This window comes from Arvicola amphibius, chromosome 12 (genome assembly GCF_903992535.2).
Source record: "Arvicola amphibius chromosome 12, mArvAmp1.2, whole genome shotgun sequence".
NCBI classification, from domain to species: Eukaryota; Metazoa; Chordata; class Mammalia; order Rodentia; family Cricetidae; genus Arvicola; species Arvicola amphibius.
The window spans coordinates 25,201,152-25,213,225 of record NC_052058.2 but is presented as its reverse complement, the minus strand read 5'-3'; the positions used below and the strand labels follow the sequence as shown (position 1 = coordinate 25,213,225).

Genomic DNA, 12,074 nt, shown 5'->3' with positions numbered 1-12,074 from the left:
CCAATTACTGGGCTTATAGGCATATACCACCATATAAGCTGTTGCATGTTTTTGTCTCTATATTCTAAACTTTAATTAAAAACAAGAAGTATTTAGAATACACAAAACTTTTAATTCTAAAGAAAGAACAAAAATAAAGTTGAAGGACTTTTTCTTTTTTAACCATAAAAGACAATTGTAATCATTGAGAAATTTATTAAAGAATAAAGAGTGGGTTGAAATAGAGGATCTAGAGATAAAGTGAAACTTGGGTAATCAGATGACTTTAACAAGGGTGACAAACGGTGAGGAAAGAACTGACGTTAGCATGGCACCAGTAGCAATGGGTATCCAAACAGAAAAACCAAATCCGAACTTCGTTTTTTGAATAATGCCATTTTAAAAAAAGAGAAAGCCAATCCATAATATTAAGGAAATATCCTTAATGTGTGTGTCCAGCCAAGAATTCTCTCCAGAACATCTTATGAATTTCCACAACTCAGTAATATAAAAGGAAGTTATGAGATGATACAGAGCTGATAACTGCATGCCATTTTGAATATATTAACTACCACTGAATTGTATACTTAAAACAGTTAATTGTATGTTACATGAGTTTCAGTTCAATTAAATTTTTTTTTTAAAAAAATAGAAATATGTCTAGAATTAGTGATGATTTCACACAGCAGTTACTTCACTGAAGCCAGTAAACAGTAGACTGCCAGGTGAATATATCTCAGTAATTTTTTTAAAAAATTCCAAAATAAAAAGCAAGTTACAACTAGTGGCACACTTGTGCAATCCTGGGTTCAATCTACAGTGTCACATTTTTTAGTTTTTTAAATAAAGTAAAAAGAAAACTAAACAATAAGAAGTGGCACAACATTGTGGAAGAAGATACACAAATACATAGTAAGCACATAACAACAGCTCAGTACAGTTTGTTACTTGGGCAATGTAAGTTTGAGATTTGTAGTGACATGGATAGAACTTAGGTATGTTGTAATAAGAGAAACAACTCAGATACACAAATGTGGACGCTACAGTTAGTAGTAGAAGAGTGCTTCCTTACCAGAACCCGGGGAGAATGTGTAGGTGGTGGAGCAGAGTGGTTTTTTGGTGAGTACAACAGTGCAGTCAGGTTGCAGGGGCAGCTTTTCATGTTCATGTGCACTTTCTGTGCACTCCTGTGTCGAGGCCCCAGGACAGAGGCCTGATGATGCTCAGCAATGTCATCTACCTCCTTTAAGACAAAGGCTCTTGTTATTCTTGGAGATAACTCTTAGACTGATCATATGGAAGCCTAACTTTTGGCAACACCCTGTTTGAGCCTTGTTTGAGGGGTTAAAGAAATAGTTTTGTGACTAAGAGCACTTACTGCTCTTGCAAAGAACCTGAGCTGTTCATTACAACTTTTATTAATTATGGTCAAAACCAGGATATGGCCCAAGTGCACATCAACAGTGAAATCGATGAATGGGTAAATCGATACTATAGAATCCTACTTATCAACATAAAGAATTGGCTACTTAAATATGCAGCACAGGTGAGATTAAAAGAATCATACTATATGAAAGAAGCATTTATAAACCAGTGCCCTCTGCAGGTGCTGCAGAGGCAAGTTCATCTGCAGTGAAGGAATCAGAAAAGTGGTTGCCTTGCAAATGAGTGCTTGGGGCCTGAGAACTCTCTGATTGATGGAGATGTTGTCTGCCTTGATAAAGTGAGGATTGTTTATATTTTTACATGTTAGTATAAATCAAATTATATATTTCTCTGCTTATCCCAATGTGTGGAGTTTAAACTATAAATGTAATAACATCCATTTTCTGCTGTGCAAATGGAATCCTGTGGTATTGAGGTATGCAACAATAATGAAGGTACTTTTTTCCTTCTTTTTGGTCATTTATATTTAGCACACTATTATGGAAAGAAGAAAAATAAAAGAATTGGGAGGCCACCTGGTGGTCATAGTAATTTAGCTTGTGCCCTGAAAAAAGCCAGTAAGAAGAGAAAAAGGCGGAAAAATATTTTTGTTCATAAGAAGAAACGGGCTTCTGCATCTGTTGACAATACCCCAGTGGGCTCACCCCAGGTATGAGATCTTTATAGGGGCAAGTGACCACTGCTTTACAGTCTGCACACACAGTACCTGTACATCTTTGTAATTTCATTCTCTGCTCAGTAGATGGTTTTGTGGTTCAGTGACTACTGGTTTGTCCTGAGTTTCAGTGAGGTTTTTTTCCTTTTCTTTTAGGGAAGTGGGGGAGAAGATGAGGATGATGCAGATGATGGAGATGATGAGTCCTTAAGTGAGGGCAGCACATCTGAACAACAGGACGAGTTACAGGAAGAATCCGAAACGTCAGAAAAAAAATCAAGCTCCTCTTCTCCCACCCAGAGTGAGAAGTCTGCCCCACTGCCCCCAGACACACAGACAAGTAAAAAAGAACCCGGCACTCTTTCATTCTCAGATGATGAAAATAAGCCTCCTTCACCAAAGGTATCTTGTTAGAGGAAAAGAAATCTTTTGTTTTCCTTTATATTCTCTCATTTATGGTGCTAGCTCACTTTCCATATGAACTTAGGAAGAATTTCTAGGGTTGGAGAGATGGTTTAGCAGTTAAGAGCACATTCTGCTCTTCTGCGGGACTCCAGGTGGATTTCTGGCACCCATTCCCTCAAGATTACCTGGAATTCTAGTTCTGTTGTCTTCTTCTGGCCCCTTTGTATACTGTGTGCATACACACACACACACACACACACACACACACACACACACAAATACAAATAATAAAAATACTTAAATAATAAAGTTATCCTCAACGCTGTGGTTTTCATGTGTTTCAAGGATTATCTGGATATTATTATAGAGGGACATTCACAAGGAGCTGCTGGTTTTAAGTAAAAAGAAAAAGTTTCATTGCTAGCTTATTTTTGCAACCTGCCATTTGGTTTAGAGAAAAGTGTCATTTAAATAATTTTTTAGAATATGTGTGGTTTTCTAGAAACACACATCATTTACCCATTTAGTTCTTATTCACCTGTCTTGTTTAGCACATTTACTCTGTACATAAATGCACATTGTATGACTTATATAATAGTTCCAGCTACAGGTAACTTACTTTAGAACTGGTAGCATGTGCTTGCCTATCGTGCATGAAGCCCTAGGCTCAATCCCCAGCACAGTATAAAACCAGGTATGATGACATACATACTCTTTAACCCCAGTACTTGGGTGATGGAGCTATCAGTTCAAAGCTATCCTGGGTGCCTCATGAAACCCCCTCTAAAATAAACAGAACTGGACTTTTAAAATGTCCCGTTAACGGGGACAATAAAAGATTTCTTCTTGGTTTTTTTTTTTTTAAATTATTTATTTATTATGTATACAATATTCTGTATGTGTGTATGCCTGAAGGCCAGAAGAGGGCACCAGACCCCATTACAGATGGTTGTGAGCCACCATGTGGTTGCTGGGAATTGAACTCAGGACCTTTGGAAGAGCATGCAATGCTCTTAACCTCTGAGCCATCTCTCCAGACCAAGATTTCTTCTTCTTGTTCTCATTTGAAATACCATTTGCTCTAGCATCCTATCAGAGAACAACCAAAACAGTCCAGAAACACATTGGAAATATAAATAAATTTGATAAAATTCATATTACAAGTTTTCCAGATAGCTAATGCATGTGAGCCTCTTATTATCTTTGCTGGAAGAAAGCAGTCCGAGACAGTGAGAATAGGGGCATGGGGGATGTTAGTCTTAAGTCTACTTTAACTCCTATCTTACAGGATTATGGAGTTTCTTTGGGGAAAGGTTTTTAAAATGTTAGTGCTTTAACCAATTGGCGTCATCTTGTTATTGAAGGAAATAAGGATTGAAGTTGACGAAAGGCTTCACCTGGACAGTAACCCACTGAAGTGGAGTGTGGCAGATGTCGTGCGGTTCATCAGATCCACTGACTGTGCGCCACTGGCAAGAATATTCCTGGACCAGGTAAGCGTGAAGAGCATAATCTGTAATAATGTATGCCTGTTTGGTAAAGAGCTATGTGTATAATAGGCAAAAATTACAAGATTTAGGAAATAATATTTTGATACAAAAGATTGTTGTGGTTCCCTTTTGCTACTCATAGGACTTGTACCATAATTGCAGCAGATTATTGCTTTGTTTTCCCTCGAAATTGAATTCTATCCTATAAAAATTAGGCATATATTAATTGACCTCATCTTCTTAAAAACAATGTTTATTTGTTTTAATTTTATGTGCATTGGTGATTTGCCATGGGTGTCAGGTTCCCTGGAACTAGAATTATAGACAGTTGTGAGCTGCCATGTGAGTGCTGGGAATTGAACTCAGAACCTTTGGAAGAACAGTCAGCGAACCATCTCTCCAGCCCTGGTGCTTTTAACTTAAAAAAGTTAGCATCTCTAATATACCAGACTCTGGAGTGGTGACCAGTTTTAATGCAGGTATGGTGAAACACAAATAGCTATGGAAGGCAGAAGATGTAGCTATATTCAGAACAGCATCTATGACTGTTGCCCCAGTGCTTGGATAGTTGTGGTAGGAGGCTCACAAGTTGGAAGCCAGCCTGGGTTACATAGTGAATTTGAAGCCAGTCTAGGCTACATAGTGAGACCATGTCCCAAAAATAAAACAAAGGCCTGGTCATCTTTGAAGTTTTTTAAATGAATTTTACAAAGTAGGAGAACATTAGTATTTTCAAATAGTTTTAGATTTAGAAAGAGTTCTTTAGCTGGGCGTGGTGTCTCACGGCTTTAATCCCAGCACTCAGGAAGCAGAGATAGTTGGATCTCTTGAGTTTGAGGCCAGCCTGGTCTACAAAAGAGTTCAAGACAATCAGGGTTGTTACACAAGAGAAACCCTGTCTCAATAAAACAGAAGAAAAGAAAAAGAAAGAAAGAGTCCTTTAAAAGCATTTTTTCTTTTCACAATTAATTGTTAGTTACAGGGCTTCATAGATATCGAATTTCTGTTGAGCAGAATTTGTAAGTTAATGTCTCAAGGTTGGTAAAATTTATTACTAACTCCAAAAGCTTCTCTGGGTGACGGAGTCTGGCACTTTTTAAAGGGGAAACTAATGCAGGGAAGCAGAGAACTGTAGTTGTGGCAGTGCAAGTAGGAACTGACATGAAGAAGCTTCATTTGTGCGCACATCATGGATTCTGTTCTTTGTCCTCAACAGGAAATTGATGGGCAAGCCCTTTTGCTCCTTACCCTTCCCACCGTTCAAGAGTGCATGGACTTGAAGTTGGGACCTGCCATCAAGCTTTGCCATCACATAGAGAGGATCAAGTTTGCTTTTTATGAGCAGTTTGCTAACTGAGAAGGACAAGCAGGGGGAGCCGGGTCTTCGAAGCACAGTTCAGTAAACCGTTTGCCCTGCTCTCAAGGTGGCTGCAGTCGTCCTGGGGCTGTGGGCCCTGCAGATGTTGGCTAGCTTTCTTTGCACTTTCAGGGAAGGAGGACATGCACTGAGGAAGCGCAAACAGCACAAAAATGGCTCTCCTGCAGTGGAAATACGACCTCTGCTCGGAAGATTGCAGTTTCTAAAAGTTGTGAGAAAACAACCTTAAAACTGTGGATTCCCATGAATGGAAAATCAGAGTGATCTGGACAGCACCTGTTTGGTTCTCTCCATTCTGCCCCTTCCCACTGTAGACTGAACTTCGTTCTTGAAGAGAGAGGACACAGCTCTAAGTCAGCACTGACTTGGGACTGTGCCTAAGGCACATCAGTGCTTCATTGCCATTGTGTTTTTAAGCTTTTTTTTTTTAAATTAAAGCAGTTCATTTTGGGGATAATTATATGGCTCTAGGGTTTTGAATGTCTAGTTAAACGTTGATCCATTTTAAAATCTATTCGTAGGAGTTTCTTTGTTTACTACCTCTGTTGATGACTGCGCTTACAGCCATGAGTGACATTTTTTGTATGATGCCATTTTTAAGCTGAATGCTGAAACTATGACAGAAGTTAGAGAAGGCCCTGTCTGCTTTCTTAACAATATCACGTGGCACTTACACCAGTCCCTTAACCAATTTCTCCTCAGAATTCTACTGTTACATTCTTCATCTTTACCCAGTTCTGGCCACCATTGTTAAGCGGCCTCACAAAGACTAATGTCTGCTATTTCAGTTTTGAAAGATACTTATGTGGCTTTTATTTATGTTTATTTCTCTCTAGAGTTGTTTGACTACCTCTGTTTCATCTCTGGAGTCTCTGCTCTCAGTGAAAATCAGTGGTGTCCTTTGGCTCCACTGTAAAGCCCATTTTCCCGGTTCTCTAGGTGTGTCCAGGAAGAAGCACAGGAGAGCAAAGTATGGAGTTTCTTAGTAGCATCCTAGGGTTATAAGTATGTGACAACGCCACCCCAAATGTCCCAGATCTTGCTTCATCTGGAAAGCCAATCAGAGCTGATTGGTACTTGCTTGGATGGGAGAGGTAGTGGAGGAGTCTGGAAACCTCTGTAGCCATGCTTATACCTGTCTCCAGTCACACCATTTAAATTGAATGTAATTTACATTCTGAGAAATCCCATTCATTAGCTCAGTCTTTGAATTTTTTTTCAATTAAACTCAAGTTGACATGAAATTCCAGGTGAATTTTCACTTTTAATGACATTGTTAGCTATTATAGAAAATAGCACTTGCTATGCTATAGCCATGAGTAAGGAAAGACATACATGCACAGGTTGCCTCCTTTAAATGTTTTCCTTGTTGATTATTTATTTATTTATTTATTTATTTATTTGGTTACCTTGATCTCTACAGATTTATACCCTAGCATTTTTTCCTCAAGAATTGAAAATGTTTTAAAATTGCAAACTGAGTAAATTCTGAACAACTATACAAATTGCAAATATAAGGTAATATTACAAATTTAAATTGTGAATTTTTTTCTTTCCTCACCTCAACCCCCACTTGTTTTTATGAACACTGGGAAAGTCTGTAGTCTAGATCCTGTTCTTCATTGGATAACTCTTGACCTGACAGCCAAGTCTTAAAACAATGACTATTCACATCGTCACCATCAGGCATATCTGGAAGAAGCTTCATCTAAGTAACAGCTCATTGTCTGAGCTTACTTAGAAATCCAGCTTTTAAAAAATAACTGGAGTTTTCATGTTGCTGGAGAGAAACATTCTCGATAGTAAACAGCTGGTATTGGCAGGCTGATTTGGAGTGGTTGTCTTTTTAGAATTTCCCCAAGACCTCAGCGGTTAAGTCAGTACAAGAGGGGGTGTCATGAGGACATAAAACGTATACCTATAGAATTTCACATTGTTGTAGTAAAAGGAGGGGTGACAACAATGACTGTGCCATTATGTCGTTCTTCTTGAACTCAAAGATCACAGAATGTAGAACCATCAGAGATGACAGGCCCTAAGTAGTTCCGAGTGGGGGAGGGGTAGGGCACAATGGTCTTGTCTGACTGTACCGTCATTAGTTTCTTTCTCCTGTAGAAAGGCCAGTCATAAATTAGGCAAGTGAGGAGAGCACACTTACTGGGATACGGCATACTCGTATCTGCCCCATCCCTCCTCCCAGGTGTCACACATAAGAGGATTGTATGAGAATTCTGCAAAAAAAATTTTTTAAAGTATAAAATCCTAATCCCAGATTGGGTATGGTGATACATACCTCTAGTCCCAGCACTTGAGAAGTGGAAATGAGGATCAGAAGTTCAAGATCATCCTCAGCTACGTAGTGAGTTCTGGGCCAGCCTGGACTATATGGGACCCTGTTTTGTTCTGCTTTCGTTTTGTTTTTGTTTTTTTCCATTTATCTAACAAAGATGCTGAGGTTAGGTTGGGTAGCAGTCATGTTCAGTTATGATGATTCTGAGATTCTTAAGGTGGTAATATCTTGCGTTGTTGGGGAAGAGGTTTGTGTTTTGGACATTTGTATGTGAAGTCTCAAAAAAACAGAAGAAAAGAAAAAGAAAGAAACCTCATAAATTTATTAGAGGTGTGTTATCTGGAGTTCCCCTGCACTTGTTCCCACAGCTTGCCTGCTGTCGAGTTTTTTGTGATCTATGTTTAACCTGGGTTGACAAACTTACAAGCACATGGAAGGCCTCTTCTCCTAGACCTGAGAAGTTAGCGGACTTAAACTAGACTCTACAGCTATGCTGGTCTTTTTAGCCAACCCTTGACCTGTACGTGCACATTGGCCCCAATGTTTTGACTATATTTCCTGGGTTTCTTGTGACTGCTATTTTCCTTTGTGAGGCACCTTCATTCTTTTCAAGTATAGGGATGCATTAATGGAACCTTTGAATTCTATCTTTAGCCTTTCTATAGCAATGTACTTGGTTCCCTGTGTTTATAATATGGGTCCAGGAAAGGTATTAGTTAACCTCTGGAAAGGATGATCTTGGTAGATATTTATGAATTATGATAGAGGCAGGCTAGAAAACCACCGAGTTTAGCCTTCATGTGTCTCTTTTCCTAGAAATAAAATGGTTTTCACTGCAAGGGAAAGAGCATCGGACCAAAGCTTCCCGAACACTTGAGTACATTTTATGTGCCCTCTAGAGCCAATTCAGTTATTAGTGTGATGCCTGAATACAGCTTAAGGCAGGTAGGGCTCACAACACCCCACCCCTCTCAAGCCAACATTGTTTCTAAGAGACACAGAACATCAGGGAACCTAAATGAAAAGTAACAGCAATGTAAAATCATTGTAAAACCTGTCACTGATACTTATTCTTACTTGGTGCCTCTCAGCAAAAACTTAGATTGAAGAGATTCTTTTCTGGTTTCATTGATTATTAGAAGTGCTAGTAGTCTTTGGACTGTGGAAACACAGTGAATTCAAACTTGTCTTACATACTGGGGATATTCCATGTGTGTGCAAATTCATACAGGTCCCTAAGTAATCTGTTTTATCAGTAGGACATATGTTGTCCTTTTGAAGTGAGGAAGGCAAATCACTAACAGAAGCTAAGTAGAAAACTTGAGCTAACAAGATACTCCCTCTGTAAATTTGGATGTCTCCAGTCTTAGGACCTTTGTAAGTTGCTGTCTTGTGGCCATGGTTTTGATTAGAAACTCTGTAAGGGCAGAGCCTCCTGTACAACCAAGAAGTAATGGTCACTTTCCCAGAATTAGCTTTATTCACTTTAAATGTTTTACTTATGAATTTTGATGATTGCTTTGTATGAGAATATATGTACTTGGAGAGTTTGAATTTATCCGCATAAGCTACCCATTGACCTAGAGTTTTGTTGTAAGAAATCTAAGCCCAAAGTCTAGTCCAAATGGATCTGGTTCTGTTGGTTCACTTGGGGATTGTTTTCCTTAGTGCTTGTCTTCGGCCACACCGGTAGCTTTGCTCTGTAAGCAGCATTAAGTTTGAGACATAAGGTAATGGTTATTAAATGCACTGCATGGTGATTTTTTTTTCTTGCTGCTGTGTTTAAGAAGTCAAAATTTCACAGTAACCTGGAGAAACAGGAGTGAAGGTTTGTCGGGGAGGTCTAAGACTCTGCTAGTGCTTTTTCTAGCTAGTCTGGCGTGGCATTCCGGCCTACCACAGTGAAGCATTGTGAAAGGGAGACAGGCAGCAGAGTCACCAGACAGTTGTCACTACCAGCCTTAGAGTGCAGAGCTGAGCCGCGGGGAGGAGGGGGTGAGCTTGCTGACCCTGAAGCGGTGTCACCATTGCTGATGTGTGACAGGGACTGTACTCAGGATGTGTGGAGACTCAGGCCTAAGGGTTCCTGTACGGCTTATCTGCCTAATTGTGTCTAGCTTGGCAGAATAGAGGCGGTCACAGAATGTTGAAGGTTATAGACTTTAAGGGCAGCTCAGATCACAAAGCAGATTGGTAGAGACAGAAGTCTACAAAGCTTAGGCAGTCTCTAGTCCGTTTGAAGTCTCTGGAAAAAATAGTTTGAATGTTTCTCTTGAGAGTGCACATTTGCTTTTCCCTCACCCCCTCCTCTTTTTTTAGTTGAATTTTCTCTAATGACAATCAGAGGCCTGCCAGGATTGGGACTTCAGGCTGGTTCCAGCTCTGTCCTTAGGCCTTTCCAGTACTCCCTCCTTGGAAGTAATGCACCTTATTTAATGTATTTTGCTTTAAAAAAAAAAATCAAATTGCTTGTTTGGAACAAAATGAGACGCTTTTGGCATTGTATACTACCTGCTTGCTGTTTTTACTCTTAATTTAAAATTTATGCTTTGAAGACCAAGTACACTTAAGGAGAAATATGCACTAGAATACCTATTTCCCATCAAGTTTGATGGATATAATTTTAAAGGATTAAAAACAAAGCAAAACTATTTTGAATGAATATATGTGTGCTTTTCTTTCTTTTGGCAAATTAGTAAGTTTGTGATATGACCGTTTTAAATGGTTGTGAGAAAATTAAACAGGTATTAATCTGTCTTTAACTTCATTTGTGCTAATTTCATAGTAAGAAAAGCTTCTGGCTAAAGTACATTCTCCCAGACTCTTTGCAGTGGACCTCAGCTTCATTGCTAAGTACATTCTCCCAAACTCTAATGAGTAAGAGAGACCCTTCCTACTCAAATAAAGCTCTAGAAGCCACCGGCCTTTTGCTGTCTCTTCTGGATTTAGTTGTTTTTTTTTTTTTAAGTTTCTAAGAAGAGATAGAATGAGCAGAATCCTCTTGTCTTTTGTTCTCTGCGGGCCTTAGAATCATCCACATCTGAATGTATACAGAGCAATGTTTTATCCCAAACATTTTTCACCTCTATGTGCAATTTTTTCTTGAACTATGTCTTCAAGTAATTAATAATTGTGTTTGTTTGTTTTGTTCTGTTTTTCTAGACAAGGTTTCTTTGTGTAGCCTCGGCTGTCCTAGAACTTGCTCTGTAGACCAGGCTGGCCTTGAACTCAGAGATCCACCTGCCTCTGCCTCCTGAGTACTGGGATTTGTGTGTGCCACCATCACCTGGTTGTAACTAATAATCTCATGCCCAGTTACAGTCTCTTCTGCTTTAAGACACATTCTCTGGTTCTCCTGAACATGAACTGTATCTGTTAGGTGGGTTGTTTTTTTTTTTTATAAGATCCTTCTTGGACTTACTGGGAATAATGAAGTATTAACTTTCCCTTATCCATTTAGTTTCTTAATCTTTCCCCCATGGTCAATAAATCTATGGAGAATTTTCAAAATTATGTTAAAATTCAGTTAAATTTACATTTGTTGTATGCTAAAGCTGTTGGATTCAAGAGTGAATCAAGACTAGTTCTCCCTTCAGGAAGCTCATGCTCAGGACACACGGCTGTCTCTGTCCTGCCTCTAACAGTCTGAAGAGCGCTGCACACAAAAGTGAGAGCACAGTGGGGAGGGCGGTCAGGTGGGCTTGCTGCGTGTGCAGGAGGAGGGAGCAGCATCCATACAGTCAATGCTGTGTGGGTAGGTCGAGAGGCTGGAGAATTGTACTTTCTTCAGAATTATACAGTTAATATTCCTGCTAACTAGGAAATCTTTGGAGATCATTTAGATCTCTTTGATTAATAGAACTTCTTGGGGAAATTTCTTCTGAGATATTATTTATTGTCCAACAATAATAAGTTGGACCTGTATCACACATGTCCATTGACATGGAGCAGGAAGGTCAAGGCTCTGGGACTCCAGTAGGAGTCTAGAGAGACACCAGAGAAGTCTAGGAGTCTGGGTAGGAAGAATTTAAATGGGTGTGTGTCTGCACACTGGTGTATTGAAAATCAGCAAATATCCATCGTCAGCATTAAAAAAAAAAAAATCAGGCTGGGTGTGGTGGTATATGCCTTGAGGCAGAGGCCGGCAGATCCTGGTCTATATAACACATTCCAGACCTAGTTTTAAAAAAATTCAATTTGTAGTCGTACCTCATAAGTGAGCAAAGCAGGGGCATGCACATACTGACTTCTCATTTAAATTCACTCTTCTAGAAAGAGAAAGTGGCTGGGTTGAAGTAAAAAGGAGCCAAGTTTAGTGGCACTGAACTGTAGTCCTAGCTCCCTTGGAGGCAGAGGTGAAAGGATCATTTGAGTCCAGAAGTTCCAGATCAGCCTAGGCAATTCAACAAGACAAGACCCCAATCTCAAACA

At 39.4% G+C, this 12,074-nt stretch overlaps 1 protein-coding gene across 5 annotated transcripts in view; it reads left to right on the top strand.

Annotated features, from left to right (window-relative positions):
• Sfmbt1 (Scm like with four mbt domains 1) overlaps positions 1-10,405 on the top strand; it is a 121,039-nt gene extending 110,634 nt beyond the window's left edge. For all 5 annotated transcript variants that reach the window (XM_038348645.1, XM_038348644.1, XM_038348643.1 and 2 more), the window contains exons 19-22: positions 1,896-2,074; positions 2,237-2,482; positions 3,850-3,978; positions 5,192-10,405. In XM_038348645.1, the coding sequence (XP_038204573.1) occupies positions 1,896-2,074; positions 2,237-2,482; positions 3,850-3,978; positions 5,192-5,332 (695 nt within the window). In that variant the 3' untranslated portion in view covers positions 5,333-10,405. The remainder of the gene's footprint in view (positions 1-1,895; positions 2,075-2,236; positions 2,483-3,849; positions 3,979-5,191) is intronic.
• The last annotated feature ends 1,669 nt before the right edge of the window (positions 10,406-12,074 follow it).